This window comes from Pelophylax lessonae, assembly GCF_965119305.1.
Source record: "Pelophylax lessonae genome assembly, chromosome: 10".
NCBI classification, from domain to species: Eukaryota; Metazoa; Chordata; class Amphibia; order Anura; family Ranidae; genus Pelophylax; species Pelophylax lessonae.
Genome location: NC_138777.1, coordinates 163,236,511 through 163,254,010, shown reverse-complemented (window position 1 = coordinate 163,254,010; position 17,500 = coordinate 163,236,511). Strand labels below are relative to the sequence as shown.

At 38.9% G+C, this 17,500-nt stretch overlaps 1 protein-coding gene across 1 annotated transcript in view; it reads left to right on the top strand.

Annotated features, from left to right (window-relative positions):
- The first annotated feature begins 4,257 nt into the window (after positions 1 to 4,257).
- FOSL1 (FOS like 1, AP-1 transcription factor subunit) overlaps positions 4,258 to 17,500 on the top strand; it is a 16,690-nt gene continuing 3,447 nt past the window's right edge. Inside the window, exons 1-2 of the mRNA XM_082270253.1 lie at positions 4,258 to 4,452; positions 12,056 to 12,253. Coding sequence (XP_082126379.1) covers positions 4,306 to 4,452; positions 12,056 to 12,253 — 345 coding nt within the window. The 5' untranslated portion in view covers positions 4,258 to 4,305. The remainder of the gene's footprint in view (positions 4,453 to 12,055; positions 12,254 to 17,500) is intronic.

The window sequence follows — 17,500 nt, the reverse complement described above, 5'->3', positions numbered from 1 at the left end:
GATACTACCGCTTTAAAACAGCGACTCAACTCTGCTGTAAGCAGCAGGGACGAGTCGTCTGTTGTTAAGAAGCCAGCACCCGCTGGTGTCCTAATAACCATGAGTCGTCTCTAGTGTCAGCCGGGATTTCCCGCTGACAGCAGAATGTAAACAAAAGAGCTGGTGTTGAAAAAAAAAAACAGCGTGGGGATCTTTAAAGTCTGGTATGGATTTTCACCGGGACCCCACACCAATGAAATGGCATGGGGTACCCCCCTAAAATCCATACCAAGCCCTTCAGTTTGGTATGAAAGTTAAGGGGACACTCACATCAAAGAAATGGCATGGGGTCCCCCACAAAATCCATACCAGGTTGCTAGCTCCTAACAATCAGCACACAATGCTCCAAAAATGCGCAACAAAATGCACTAAAAGACTCAAAAACATGCAAATCTCATGTTTTTCCAATGCAATTCTATTTAGAAAAAACACTCAAAAATGCACCAATCTGTCCGAATTAAGCTACAAAAGTTGCTCTGAGCTTCAAGCGTTTGACTTCAGGCAACTTGGAGTTGAGATGTGAACCATCTCCATAGAGAATATTTGATTTTTTTCTCCCTGAATGTTTTGGAGCTTTGAGCTACAAAAGGCACAGGTGTGAATGCAACCTCAACAAGTGGTACCGCCTGTCAACTTGACTTGCTGTGTAAAATTTTGCATGGCTGTGATATAAAGGATTGCTACCACACCATGTAAACAGCCCCATCCAGCTGTAGTAAAGGGTGGTCATGGGGCAGTAAACCTGCACCTCAACTGTATTTACAACCCCCCCCCCCCCCCGGCTGCCTCTGTAAAAGAGGTCTAAGGGAGGGTTATAACCTGCGTCAAGTTTTTTTTGTGCTATCTGTGTCCCATTGAGAAGATTTCCTTTCACTTCCTACCCCATAGCCACAACAGGAAGTCAGAGGAAATTCCTCCAAAGTGAGGGGATACCCAGTTGTCACCAGAACTAATGTCCCACATTGGAAGATCTCCCCTTTTTGATTCTTGTTCTAGGGACAACCCAAAATTTGGGATTTTCTTTCACTTCCACTCTTGGTGATAACAGACATCAGGACAAACAGAAAACACAAATCTCCCTAAAGCCTAGTGCACACTTAGAAAATCAGATGAACGATCATTCACATATTTCTGTGTCCTCCTCCCACGTAGAAAACAAGGAAGTCTAAAATGGTACGAAAATTCTCAAACGACAGAGGACAACTTTCCACATACGTAGCTATGATCTAAGTATAGTCCAGCTTTTTTCAGGTTAAGGTGCCCAGGCACACTGGGGTGCCTTGAGGTTTCTTCAAGGGTGCCTTGGCAAAATGCCTAAAAAGTGCCCCAAAATTGTATACAGGCGGTGGGTGGATAAAACCTGCCATTTAGTTACACAAAGCCATAGGTTTTCATTGTATACCATTACAACCTTTTAGCCGCCGGTGTCCTAACAACCGGTGACATCATTGGTGTATGCAAAAGATGTTGGGCCCTTGCACAGCATCCTTGTTTGGCCCTCCCCATCAGCTCTGGGGTCACATTAGCTGAGTGAGGGAGAGAAACTGAAGGAGAAGAGAAACACTGGGATACTAGTCAGTACCAGTGTACAACCTTCTAATGACCAATGACATCATCAGTTGATAAGGATGTCTGTTGCCTACATATCATCCTTGTTTGACTCTCCCTTTCCTCTCTCCATCAGCTTTAAGGGTCTCATTAGCTAGGTGATGGAGAAAACTGAGGTAGAAGAGAAACATTAGAATACTAGTCAGTACCGGTATGCAAAAGTGTATTTTCTTTGGAAGGATAAATCCCCTTTAACGTTGGATGTCCTAGTCTTATTGATGTTGCTGCATTATGTAAAACTATTAGAATAGTTTTGACATTTTAGAATGGGGTGCCTCAAGACTATCTTTATCTATCTATAATTTTGGAGGGTGCCTTGAGATTGCCCATAATTTTAAAGGGTGCCTTGACTGAAAAAAGGTTGAGAAACACTGGTCTAGTCTATGGTCATACTTTTTTCCAAACATGCACAGAATTGCTCATTTGATTTATATAGGACGTATACTGTACTGAATGAATGAAAATTGGACGCTACAATAACTAACAAGAACATTTTCCAACATTTTCGGTCTGAACTGTTGGGATGAACTCTCTAAAGCCGTGTACTAACGCATAGAATATTGAACGATTTTCCGATCTTCCGACCCAGATAATTCATCTGGTTCTCTTACAGTGTGTACAAGGCATGAGGCTCTATTCAGATCTGTATAGCTGCATTCATTCATTCATTTCAATGGACTGCCCTACCTGCAGAAATGCAGGGAAAGAAGTCCATGACCCAGGTTTTGTTTTTTTTAAATAGTGTAATACCATGCGGTTTAGTGCGTGCAAAAATATGCCATGTTTGCCAATGTGTGGGGGTGCCATTAGGAATTAATGTCACCCCTTGTGCATCACCCCTTGTGCACTAGGCTTTAGGGAGATTCGTGAAGAGGTTACTAAAGTTATAAACATTCTCTTACAACAGAATACAACTTCGGAAGTGATGTAATGTGTTGTATTGCAATGTAATGTATTCTGTAGTTTCTGAGCATGCGTGGTTTAGGTTTTCTGATTTTTTTCAAACGTACGTTCAATACTGGACCGAATAAACAAAAATTGTGCGTTCTGTTATCGTATGAGAAAAATTTTGTGTTTGTCACTTTTCATAATTATGCATGAACTGTCGTGATCGGCTCTCGAAAGCTGTGTGCTAACGATCAGATTATCGAACGATCGCTTGGAAAGCGATATTTTTCAGTCGATTTTCGGATCTTGTGTACTAGGCTTGAAACTTGACAGGGTTTCTAATCCCTCTATGCTCTGTAGCATATCAAAATACATTTTTTTGCCTTTAGTTACACTTTTACCCAAAACAAAGCCAGGAAAAGTAAAAATGATAAATGTAACAGTAAGAGTCGGTTCACACTGAGGCGACACGACTCCTTACTACTTCGGGGGCGACTTGTGCATTACATTGCACCACGACTTCGGAGCGACTTGCAGGGACTTCACATAATGGAAGTCTATGCAAGTCGCTCCCAGATCGCCCGAAAACGCTCCGAGATCGCCGCGAAGTAGTACAGGACCCTTTTTCTAAGTCGGAGCTGACATCTGATTTTGCATCCGTTCCGTTTTTTAAATGGAACAAAAATAGGGTTCTGTTCCGTTCCAAAAAACGGAACAGAACTGAAAGGATGAAAATCGGATGTCAGCGGATGGTATTCCGCTGACATCCGCAATGCAATTGACATACATTATATCCGTATATCATCCGAAAAAAATAGGATGATATACGGACATGCGGAACGCCCGTGTGAAAGGGCCCTAACAGTAATAAATGTAACAATAATACATGTAACAGTAATAAATATAATGTAATATATGTAACAGTAATACATGCAACAATAATACATGTAACAGCAATAAATTTAACAGTAATACATGTAACTGTAATAAATTTAACATTAATACATGTAACAATAATAAATGTAACAATAATAAATGTGACAATAATAAATGTAACAATAATAAATGTGACAATAATAAATATAACAATAATACATGTAACAGTAATAGATGTAACAGTAATAGATGTAACAAAGATAAATAAACACCATCCCTGAACAATGGAATGACTGAATGTTCTATACAAGAACTGTTTCGATATTCTCTATAGGATGGAGACATGTTTCCCATAAACCGGCCAGTTAGAAATAATAAAGTAGATAAATAGGTTGATTGATAAGTAAACAAGCATCATTTCCCCGAAGTCGGTGTGTCTCGGTGTCTCCTGTATCAGCTCACCTCGACTTTCCGTTCCACACTGGAAAGAGCAGAGTTAAAAAAAAAAAAAAAAACAATCAGCGCTGTACACAGGGCTTTCCTCTCGGAGGAAGTACACCGACCATATAAGGGCATCTGCGTCATTGTCTTGGTGGTAAACCCGGGACGTACCAACTAGAACGCTAGTAAAAGGGGGAATCGCTTTATTCTTCCTTTGCTTTTTAAAAAAATAAAGCAAAAATTATTGACCAATAAAGCTTACAACTGGATCGATTGGTACAGTAATCGGTGCTGTCATAAACAGGGGCTTGACGCTGCCATAATACACAGTTGTGAAAGTGTTCGGGATGAGAGATTCCCCTATCACTTTGGATTTGCCGGTTCCCATTGATAAAATGAAGCTGCGCTGATGTCTGAGTCAGTGTGATTAGGACAAGGCCGGGTGTGCGGATCATGTACAGGGATTTCTCCGGGACTTACCCTCAGCAGAACTTAGGGTGCAGCAGCAGCAGTCACAGCCCGGACTCTGGGAGCTCACACTACGGGGCTGCCAGCATGGGGCACAGCGTTGGGGCCACACCTCCACAGGACCAGCAGCAGGTGAGGGGTTAACTACTACTAACTTCTACCTTTATATGTAGAATGGATGGAATATTATATACAGATATACTCTATTTCATAGATTTCCATGTGTTTGGTTTAGAACAATTTTAATGATTATAGTAAATGATGATGATTCTAAACTGTCACTTTTTAAAATGATCGGATTATGGCTACCTACACATGTGATTTATTATACATTACTAAGATATTTCTATCATTTTTACATTTTTATATATATATATATATATATATATATATATATGTGTGTGTGTGTGTGTGTGTGTGTGTGTGTGTGTGTGTGTGTGTGTGTGTGTGTGTGTGTATATATATATATATATATATATATATATATATATATTTATCTATCTATATATATAGATATCGATATATAGATTTATATATTTTAAAGTTGATAGTCTATATATTATAGCTTATATATTAGATTTAGTTTATAGTCTATATTATATCGTTTATATATGATTTATATTTTATTGCCTGAACATTTTAGTTTAAATATATTTAATTTCTAGTCTATTAGTCTATACATTATAGTTTATCGTCTATATTGTCTTTATTGTAGTCTATATAATATAGTGTCTATATTATATGTAGTCCATATATTATAGTTTATATACTATATATAGTCTAAATGTCACAGTCTATATATTATAGTTCATATATTATATTATTATATTATTATTATTCTATTATATTATTATTATTATTATTCTATTATATTATAATATTATTATATATTATATTATTATATTATATTATATTATTATAGTTCTTATACTAGTTTATAGTCTAATAGTTGTAGTGCACTGACAAGGAATGACTTGAACTTAAAGGATCACTCCACCCACGTTTTTGTCAGATTCCTAAAACTACATTCACCCAGCAGTTTGTTGTCCCAGGTGTATTTCTAGGTCCAGCCTCCCTTCCTTGTGACACCACACTGACACATTTTGAAGTCTCAGTCCTCATCCAGCTGAAGGGTATAGCTCAGCCTTTTTTCCATGGAGGAACCCTTCAACTGACATTCTGGGATCAGGGAGCCCCTGCTAATAATTGTTATATGTAAAGCTTACAGTAAATTAGCGTGATAGTCACAGGGGAGAAAGTTCCTTGTATTGGTGGTCAATGGGAAGAATCCCACCTTATAGCTAAAAAGATCATTGGTGTCAGCGGCTACTTATCTGAGAGGCAAAAATCACTCAATGGTCAAGGAACCCCTAGCAAACTCTGGAGGAACCTTTATTGGGAAAGCCTGATTTTACTTCTCTTGTTATATACTCCTATAGATACAATTACCAAAAAGGCAAAAGCAGGGGAAGGGAGACCCCCTTGTGATGGCTGCATCCAGTGAGAGACTAAAAGGAAGATGGTCGGTGATATAGCCTACAGGAATATAACTAAAATTGGGATAACTATTTTGGATGAGCTTCCCTTAAGGTGGACTTCTGCCATCTGATCTGATCACCCCTTCCTTTTTCAAAATCACATTTTTAAATTATGGCCCCCCCCCCCCCCCCCCAGCAACACTTTTTGGATTCTCACTTCCCAGGAGGTCACAGGTTGTTCTGCTGCACATGCACTGTGTCATCCAAAGGCCAGCTTCCCTCTGCCCGTCATAAGGGGGCCAGCTGCAAGAACCGGGAATAGACAGCTTGCCCTCTGATGACGTCACAGAAAAAGAAGGCGTTGTGAGAACCAGTGTCTCCGCTTTCTACAGAATACCACTGGATCGCTGCGTGTGTGAGCATGTTTTTTATTTTTGATTACTCAGCAAGAAAAAAAAAAAAAAAAAGATGAAATTAACCTTTATTGATTCCTAGAGTCAATTCATTTATAAATGTGCTGTTGGTGGTGTGGCATTGGTAACAAAATGCATGTGTATGCTTATAAGCATGTAGTAAGTGTTATCAATAATGCACACTCCTATCACCTGAACACTGTTATCTATTTATATATGTAGTTAGCCACTTATTGATGATTGGTAAGGGATTATAAATATATCTATACAGTGAGAATCAAGCTGCACCAACCATTTTGAATTGCGTCAATGCCCTTATGAGAGTTGAAGCCCACATACCAAATTCCATTGGGGCACAATCCTCCAGACAGAAATAAATAGAAACATTCGTTCATATCAATATGTTTATCACAAGTGTCGTTATACCCCCTGTCTACCAAGGTACATTTATAAATATCCTAGTGTTCAAGGGGTTAAACCAGTTCCAAGAAGATGCTACCCCAACTTCTCCATAATTTACGGTTAACTCTGAATTGATAACCTGTAATAGCATCATTTTTCACCATTTAACAGGTGTGTACAATTGTAAGGCTTGAGATGTATGGTATCTATTTACATGTCCCAACCAATATTTTATATTTGACTAAAAAATGGGTATTATATTGTGTTTATGTGTACTAAAACTAATTTTAGAGGTTTTTATTTGCTAAATAATGCATTTAATAAACAGTTTCAGAAGTATCTGCAACATAAAAAAATGCAACTGCCACCATTGTATTCTGCAGGGCTTCTGATTTCAGAAAATTTAAAATTGTTTAGGGGTTTAAAGTAATATTTTATCAACAAATGGAGATTTTAACATGTGGGGGGAAATTAAAAAAAATGCCCCAGTAGCAAAATGGTGAAATAATTCATTATGTCATACCTGATTGGCTGTTGTAAGATTACACAAAGGTTCTATTTAACACATTCCAATAAATCAGGCTCATAGTATTTCCTTCACACTTAAATAGTATAGGTAATATTAAAAAAAAATTGACTATATGGGAATGCTGTAAAGTATAAATGATTATAAAGGTCACCACAGAGTTCAAGCGACCATATGAAAGCACTTGTTTAGTGGTGCTGATCGTTAGATGCCTTTCAGGTTCTTTTCTTTATTAATAAAAGAAAATATACTGTATATTACATAAATAATTATGTTTGTAACCTGCAAAATGCCCTCTGGACAATATTAAGACCAGAATGATGCTGTCCAGTGTATCCTTTTCTTAAATTATTTTTACAGAGAAGTGCAGATTTAAAAAAAAAAAAAATCCTTTTCACTTAGGTGGATACAGCAGCGGTCCGAAGCTGCATCTGTCCCCCGCTGCCTCTAAGACAGAGAACTGAGCTATCAAAGACCACTGATCACTCAGTTCTTGGCCTTCAGTGACCAAAGAGCAGCGACTGTTAGTCACCAGCTCTCTACTCCACCCTTCCTGTACTCACTGGAGCTCTCGGCTGAGGGAAGGGGGGGGGGGGGTTGGCTGTGTCAGGCTTTCAGAGGCTGAGCCAGCTGCTTGTCAGGAAACAGGGTGGATCCAAACATTATTGATGGGATCCCTGTGGAGCCTAGACCGTCTCTGTGACATCAGCTGTTGACTGAATCTAGGCCACAGGAGTGCAGAACTAAGTGCACCCCTGTGACCCACAGGAGAAGTATTGTCAAAAAAGCTTTGGCCATACTTCTCCTTTAAGGTTGAATTTGGGGTCTTTTCATTGTTGATTGAATTATGGTCCATAATAAATTTGGTGGATCCATACCTGATTCTATGTAATGTTCTTATGACTAGGGTCTTCCTCCCAGCCCAAGATATAGATACTGTTCATGACTCATTGCTGATGACATAAACATTTTGTACAGAGTGTCCTAAATACAATATTTGCATACATAACCGACTCACAAAATAAGAATTTACAACGCGATCAGAAGACGTGTTCTTGATTTTCAGTAAGTTTTAGTAATTTTCCACATGTCTTCTGTTGCTGATCGGAAGTGTCATCCAGAGTGTCCGTACACAGGATAACCATATGGAACTCAACCAGATTAAACCATACACACATACTATGGTGCGGTAATAAGCATGCCTCCATACTCAGGCCTGTTCTGGCAATCAGTCAACTCTCCTATTTACTATGCGTTACTGTACAATCATGGTTGTTTTATTAACCATACCCAAACTTATTGAAGATTGGCAACATAGAAACTGTACTGAGACACCAGATTGCCCCTTGTTTCACTATCCTACCAAATCTTTTTTTAAAGAAAGACCAGCATAAGGGAAATAACCTGAAACTGGAAACATGTACTTGGGTTAATAATTTAATAATTTTCTTAGCATGAATTTTTCCCTTATCTTAACACCGTAGAGCCGCCTTTTTCAACCAGGGTGCCGAGGCACTCTGAGTTACTTTAGGTTTCTTTAGGGGTACCTTGGCATAATGCCTAAAAAATGCCCAAAAATTGTATACAAGCCATTGGGTGGATCAAGCTTGTCTTATAGTTACACACAGCCACAGGTTTGCATTGTATACCATTACAACCTTTTAGCCACCAGTGTCCTAACAACCAGTGACATCATTGGTGTATGCGAAAGATGTTGGGCCCTTGCACAGCATCCTTGTTTGGCCCTCCCCATCAGCTCTGGGGTCACATTAGCTGAGTGAGGGAGAGAAACTGAAGGAGAAGAGAAACACTGGGATACTAGTCAGTACCAGTGTGCAAAGGTGTGTTCTATAAGAATAAATCACCTCTAACTTTGGGTGTCCTACATGTGTGGATGCTGCTGCATTATGTAAAATGTTACGTTTTTTTACATTTCAGAATGGGTGCCTCAATATTGTGCAGTTTTTTAAAGGGTGCCTTGACTGAAAATAGGTTGAGAAACACTGCTCTAGAGACCTGAATGCAATATAAACCCCTCAGGTGTTTGCACATACTTTTAAACAGCACCTTGGGCACCCTACCTGCCAACCCAGATAAACTCTACTATGTGAATGTTGACTTTGAAGAGGAAGTAAACCCTCCCCAAAAAAATGACCCCCCCCCCCCTATAAGGCAAAGGCATAATGAGCTAGTATGCATCGCATACTAGCTCATTATGAAATACTTACCTTAGAACGAAGCCCTCGCAGTGCTGCCCACTCAACGACAGGACGGCCGTCATGTTTGGCCATTCTGCTTCCTGGTTCGCGTCCTCCGGGCCATGTGATTGGCCGGAGGCATGATTACATCACTCCCGGGCATGCGCGCATGAGCCGCCGTTCACGGCACAGGGCTCTGAAGGAACGGCACTGGTGGCCGTTCCTTCAGAGCGCATGCGCCGATGACGTCATCGGATGCATTAAAAGTAAATATCTCTTAAATGGTGCAAGTTTAGGAGATATTTACAGTACCTATAGGTAAGCCTTATTAAAGAGGTACAACTTCCAAGAGAGAATTTACAACCACTTTAACCAAGAAAGTTGTCGGCTGGTCTTCACTCTCCAGTCTTCTGTAACTCTTTATGGGCCCTTGAATGGGATGTGCGGTCTCAATATCCAGCGACATGCTATCAGAGGTCAGAGTGAAAAGGCAGCCATTATCTTTATCTGCAAAAGTCAAGATTTGCATGTTAGAATACCCCGGGTTTGGAGGCTTCTGGGGACTTTGAAAAACTATTTAAGAGTGTCTGCAGGCACCTAAGTATGGCATTGTATTTAGACTGATATATTACAATGAAAGGAAAGGTTTACTTTAAGAATGAAATAATATCCTTATATAACAACTAAAAAACTCACCCAGAACTTTCTATACCTATTTATAGTTCTGACATTTTTCTGTTTCAGATTTGTATTACATAAGGAGCCATTTACATCACTGGTGATTAATATTAGGGCCGTTTTTCTTAGTAGCTTGGAAAATATGTTTTCATTGGAAAAAACTTTGATGATATGAGGTGCTTATGGGCTCCAGCTATAGTCAGTTTTAAGTAGAAATAGTTATCTGCTCACTAGGTAGAAATAGTACAGCATCCCATGTGTTTATAGATGAGGGGATACAAAGGGAATGCGAGGGCTCCACGCCATTAAAAGGGCAGTGCCCAAAGAAATGTTCTATACCACACAAAAGTTTAATACAGTAGGAATATGTAGTGAGGGTTCCAGAAGAGCCAACATGCTTTAGGGATCTGCGATTCATTCATCAGGGCTAAATATAGACACATTTAGTAGTAATAATAGTAATAATAATAAAATATAAGAATATAATTCCATAATAAATATGTATTCATAAATGGATTGATGAAAATATATACATCCATATCTACATATACATACAAATATAAGTGCACATGCATACATACAAGCATCCATATACACATTAAAAGAATGACGTCACATATTTAGGCACAGTATTACTAAGTAATGCTAAATTATAGCAATATGTAAAAACAACTGGATCATTTACTAGTGAATATCCAGTCTAAATCACTACTACAATTTTTTTACCTAAACATTAAATAATAATTAGATATACATTAGTAAATGATTCCAAGAAGGGAAAAATGTGGGGAGTTTAGGAGAAGAATAAATATGGGTTTTAGAGGTGAAGCGAAGTATTTGAGAATCATAGTGAACCTTTTTGTGAAAAAGACTGAAGTAGAAACACAGGCTCTCATTCATGATTTATTGACCATAAATCAAAATATGAAGGAACATTTTACTTTAAAGCGGAAGTATGCTCCACCATTAAACTTGTACCTACAGGTAAGCCTATAATAAGGCTTAACTGTAAGTAAAATGAATATCTCCTAAACCTGCACGGTTTAGGAGATATTCGCCCTGCATGCAGCCGCTGACAGCAGCGGCGCATGCACTCTGAAGGTCCGGCGGACCTTCAGAGCTCTTTGCCGGTTCCTTGCCAGATAGAAAACTCCCTCGCGCACGTGCGGGAGTGATGTCATCGTGGCTCCGGCCACTCACAGCGCCGGAGCCGCCGAACCCAGAAGAGACGCCGAGGGAACATGACAGCTCCCTCAGCATTGTCTGGGCGACCGTGTCGGGGCTTCGTTCTAAGGTAAGTATTTCATGATGAGCTAGTATGCAATGCATACTAGCTCATTATGCCTTTGTCTTGCAGGTTTTTTTTTATGTTGTGAGGATACAACCTCTTTAAGTATGTGACCACAACATATATGGAGCCCTGTAAAATTGTTCACTGATTTTGAGGTCACTTCAGTTATCCAGTTATTTGAAAAGCAAATTCTTGTTTGCATCTGCACATGATTGGCTATTAAAAGCAGACAGGAATTTGCTTTTTACATGACTGTAAAATTGAAGTGAATATTCACACAGTTTATGGTGTGAAGATGCTCAACTCCTTTAGTAAGTCAGCCCAGTTATTACCATAAATCATTCCATAACATGAGCAGGGAGTAATATTAGGGCTACCATTGCTAATCTTCTGAAAATGCTAGTTTCCTGGCTAGCTTCAGTACTCAGAGTGACCTAGAACACGCATATTCAAAATAAAGTTAGAATGCCTTGTTTGCATAGCTGCAACTGGACAAGGACTTCAAAAGTATTAAAGTCCCATGATCAGCATGGCAGCGAGACAGCTACAATTTTTACAAGGAGATGGTCAGCAGTGGCATCTTCCATGTTTCTCTCGGTAACGTTTTCTTTAACAATGTCACAGATTGTCCATAATGGCAACATGCTAAGAATTATTTTCACACATTACCAAAGCTGTGTTGATACATTTGTTCTATGTGTATATATACGGTATTTATTATAACAATATATTTTCTTTCTCATTTACAGAAATACACAACTCACACGTCTTCCAGTCATTTCATCCCAACATTAAATGCAATAACCTCAAGTCAAGATCTTAACTGGATGGTCCAGCCTAGTGTTCGATCATTAGCCTTACCACCATACCCCAGCCCTCGTCATGGTGTCATAAGAAGCATGAGCGGAGTCCTGAATATGACCAGAAGACGTGTTGGTGAACATCATGTAAGTATTCTCTCTCTAACTTTTTATTTGCATTCGCAAAGCCTACAGTGGTCCTAATGAAGACACCACTGCTATAATGAACAACTAGATATGTAATCTAGTAAAAAATAGAGTAGGGGGGAGTTCATTTTTTTAATATTACCTTATTGTCTGGTTTTGCTCCTGTATCAACACCATGGTAATATGTTCTTATAACATCTTTGACATGTGCCAAATGAGAGTGTAGCTGTACAAAAACAAGTAATAACTCTATATAATCAATTAAGCTCTACGGCACGCAAAACAGAATGTAAATGTAAATTATTTTTAAAAATGGGCAACTATCTTCATATAGTAAAAAAGGATTACCCCCTTGGTATATGGGATTATAAAGGCGACCGCTAATCAAAATTGGTAAAAATAAATTGTATTTAATCCATATAAACATAGTTTCACATACTTGGTGTGTACAAACATACAAATACAATGACAATCATAAAAAAAATCATGGCTGTAAGGAATATCTTGACAAAAACTTGTTACAGTCTCATTCTTGGGGGTAAATGTTCCTCCAGTACCCAAATTTTTCAGGTGATCACCACCTTTCTTCAGGGGTATAGAAGGTGGAGGTTACAAGGTTCCCTATGTCATTGAACAGGACAAGGAGCTTAAGTTATTGTATTATTTACATTCAATGTAGTAACAAAAGTTATGCATCAGATAGTAACTATTATGATAAATACCCGAAATGAGGATATTTTATGAGATGACAAAAAGCAGTCTGTGTTGAAAACCAAAAAGAAGATTTACAATGAGAATGCCATGGTAATTTGATGGTAGCATAAAATGGTTTATAGTGGAGACATCTTGAGCGTTTAGAAGTTGCACATGGTCTCACAAAGACCATTGTGAGACCATGTGCAATTTCTGGATGGCTGAGATGTCTCTACTATAGACCATTTTATGCTACCATCATATTACTCTGGCATTCTATTATAATGCATACCCAAAATGAGGATATTTTATGAGAAGACAAAAAGCCGTATGTGTTAAAAACCAAAAAGAAAATTTACAATGAGAATGCCAGGGTAATATGATGGTAGCATAAAATGGTCTATAGTAGAGACATCTCAGCCATCCAGAAATTGCACATGGTCTCACAATGGTCTTTGTGAGACCATGTGCAACTTCTGAACGCTCAAGATGTCTCCACTATAAACCATTTTATGCTACCATCAAATACCGTGGCATTCTCATTGTAAATCTTCTTTTTGGTTTTTAACACGTACGGCTTTTTGTCTTCTCATAAAATATCCTCATTTTGGGAAGGCATCATAATAGCTACTATCTGATGCATAAGTTTAGTTACTACATTGAATGTAAATAATACAATAACTGACATAGGGAACCTTGTAACCTCCATCTTTTATACCCCTGAAGAAAGGTGGTGATCACCTGAAAACATTGGATACTGGAGGGAAATCCCAAGAATGAGGCTGTAACACGTTTTTTGTCAAGATATTCCTTATAGCCATTATATTTATATAAATATAACCAAGTCGCGCTAAGTCAGGGGTGTCCAAACTATGGCCCTCCAGCTGTTCAGGAACTACAATTCCCATCATGCCTAGTTATGTTTGTGAATGTCAGAGATTTACAATGCCTCATGGGACGTGTAGTTCCGCAACAGCTGGAGGGCCATAGTTTGAACACCCCTGCGCTAAGTGATAAAGGTAAAATGATAATTGTGTCCAAAGTTTTGAATAAGATGGTCAAAAGACCAAAAGAAGTGTGAAAAAATATGTATAAGTGTCCAAAAAAATTGATTGAAGTTAGTCCATTATTCGTCCATAAATGGAAAATACAGGTGAAGTTGAAATATCCACAGTGAATGGCCAATAAGTAATCTGCTTACCAGAAACCAGTAAGTAAAGTGCCTGTAAACTGGTCAAACTAGCCCAAAGGACCAGGATGTCTTCATAACAATGGATACTTTGACATAAGACCACTTATTTGCTTGCAGTGATATCCCCCAGGCAGTTGAGGTGAGTACACAATAACCATGCATCACCAATTCATGGAATGGAAGATATAAATGCCATAGCATAAAACCAACTAACAGATAATAAAAAGTGTGGAGAAAAAGGATACACTCACAGATGATAAGTGTGTGTCACCTTAACCCATACAGGTATGAAAATTCACCACTGTGCGTATGACACACACATGCAGGTACTCCTTACCAGAGGCTAGTATGTAATAAGCTATAAGCCACCATATGGAATAGGTGTGTACTTTCAGAAAGTGCCTTCAGAAAGTGCAGATAACCAAAGAGCTAATAATAATCCACCACCAGTATATGCGCTCCTTACCAGATACTAGTGAGTACTGCACGTATATCCAAGGGGCAATCAGATAATAGGTATGATGTCCGGAGAGACTCAGAAGAACTTGAGATGCCTCATGACAGATGTAAGTTCAAAAAAAGGCCCAGACGTGCATCAGCAATATGAAATAAAAGATGGGAACGCCATAGCATAAAACCAACAAACATTTAATGTATAAATTAAAAATACAGTAGCACAAGTAGCAGAATGTAAGCCTTCAGTATAAAAAACAAAGCCGCTGGCCGATCGGCTATCTCGCCCGCACTTCCTAGACGCAGGGGGTGACGTCAGCACTTTATATTTATATGATTGTCATTGTATTTGTATGTTTGTATGTTTGTACACACCAAGTACGTGAAATTATGTTTATATGGAATAATTAAAATTAATTTTTACTAATTTTGGTTAGCGGTCGTCTTTATAATCCCATTTATCGAGGGGGTAATCCTTTTTTACTAATTACTTTAGGGATGATGGCCCACCAGGACTTCTAGTGATTGGTTATTTTTTCTGATTGTCTTCATATGCACTTTTTGCAGCAGAATGTGGTTTGTGTGTGCAGATGTCAGTCTTTCAAAGGGTTGCACAATCTTACATATTTTTAAGAGAAGCTGCAGAAATTGGAGCACACTACATTTGACTGAATAGTTTAAGTGAAAACATAGCTGCAGTACATGAGTCTTTGGAGTCGTATAATTTATATTTTTTCGTCCCTGTGCTTCTGCAATGGTGCAATAATTGGTATAGCCTCCATCTTCACTGGCAAATCTTCACTAGGCATATGTGAGCACAACATAATAGTCTGACATCATTAGATTATTCAGTACAAGAGTGGGAAGTGCTTTAAAGGAGGAGTGCGGGAAATTAAATATACATACTCACCTAAAAAGCTGAATACTGAGAACTGTGCTATCACATGACCTCCAATCAATCACATTCCCAGTCTTCATTGAGCAGAGAGAGGTAACTGAACTGTCAGTCACCATTCTCTACTCTGCCCTTCCAGTGCTCACTGGAGCGCCGAGCTGTGGAGGGAGAGGCTGGCTTAGGCTTTCAGTGGTGCACTGAGAGGCTGAGCATTCTGCCAGTCAGTCATCTAGGTGGATCCTGACCTTAATGTCCAGATCCTTGCAGAGCCCGGACCAGCTCAGAAAAAAGTGCATTTTTGTGACCCAGTAGAGAAGTATAGCCATACTTCTCTTTTAATTATAGTAACCAATCAGAGTTTAATTTTCTCTAGACCAGCATTTCCTAAACATAGTTCTGTGGCACTTCAGGGTTACTCCAGAGACTTCTAAGTGTTTCTTGAGCCTTGGTGGATTGATCTTTCTACTCTCCTCTTCACTGTTTCGGCATCAATGTCACATGATAGAGGCAGTGGCATGGAACAAGTGGATCCTCTTCACTCATCTCTAACACACCAATGACACCTGACACCAGTGATCTTTTTAGCCACCCATGTAAGGGAGCACCTGTCCCACTGACCGCCAAAGTAAAGGCTACCCTTTTCTTTTCTTCTCACTGACCACCAATGTAAATGGCCTTTCTCCCAATGACCTCCAACGTCAACAGGAGCATTCCTCTCACTGCATGCCAACGTAAGGGGGAATTTCTCCACTGACCACTATAGAGTGTAACTGTCTGTGTTTCTTTTGATTATTCCTATATCTATAAACTACTGTTCATGCTAATATACTGTGCGCTGTAGATGTAAAAAAATTTAGCAAGGGTTCCTTAAAAACAGCGCATTAAATCACGCGTTCCTCTATAGTTAAAAAAGAAAAAGGTTGAGAAAAGCAGCTATAGGCTGATTTGTTGAGTGGTTATTTTTTATTTGTTGGTATGGGTACTATACTGTGCACATTATAACTTTTTGTAACGATTTATGGGATAAGGCCATGAGTGACTAAAATCAGAGTCAGGTTTAGGACTTTTGCCATGACAGATGCCAACTTTCTAGAAAGTTTACCATCTAAAAATCACTCTATTTTACAAAAAGATGCACCTTAAAGTGCTCAGGTCTTGCGAGAAATTGCATAGTGCAACTGAATTAGAGGGGAACTTAGGACCCTAGTATCCCTCATTATTCCCCACAGGCTTACCCACCCTAGATGCTGTCAGTACTTGTAGGTTGTACTATTCCAAGTAAGAGGCCAAATCTTCTTTCATATATACTTACAAATGAGGATTATTTTGCAAAAATACCATACCTTATACTGAAATACTGTAATCGGCCTTACCTTCTGATATACAGCACTTTATAGAATCTCTCTTACATTTCTCTAGTGTAGTAAACGGGTCAATTTAAGCTAGTCCTGTGTTAAATACCAGCCCATGTCTCTGTAATGTTCACCATATTGCTAAATTGACAAGGTATTTTCATTGTCAATGTTGATGGTATTGTTGCCTATGGGCGAGCCCTTGAAGAGTTAAAAAATGGTGTGTGTGCCTGCAGTAAGAAGCATTGCACATGTCGCAGGAAACAGTTGACGGGCGACTCATAGTCGAAGTAGGGGGTGAGTCACGGGGAAAAAAAAGCTGGGATGTGAGTGTCAAACCACAGATTGGAGCGGGATAAACATTAATGGTTGAGTCATTGGGTCACACACATTGCCAATCCTTCCATTCATAAAGAAAGTACACTTCATTCATCCCCTAATACTCTGTGACCTATGTACATAGTAAAAGCACAGGGTAAGCAGTGGCACTGCCAGTTTCAAACTCTCCTGTACTTCAATATAGAGGGACAGCTGTAATATAGGTATTTAAGCTGAACAATCTTCTTATTGCAACACAACAGGATATCTTTATAACTGCATGAATCAGTAGTTACTCAGACAATTAGCTATCTACTTTTTGTTGATTTTCCTAATTACTTTTA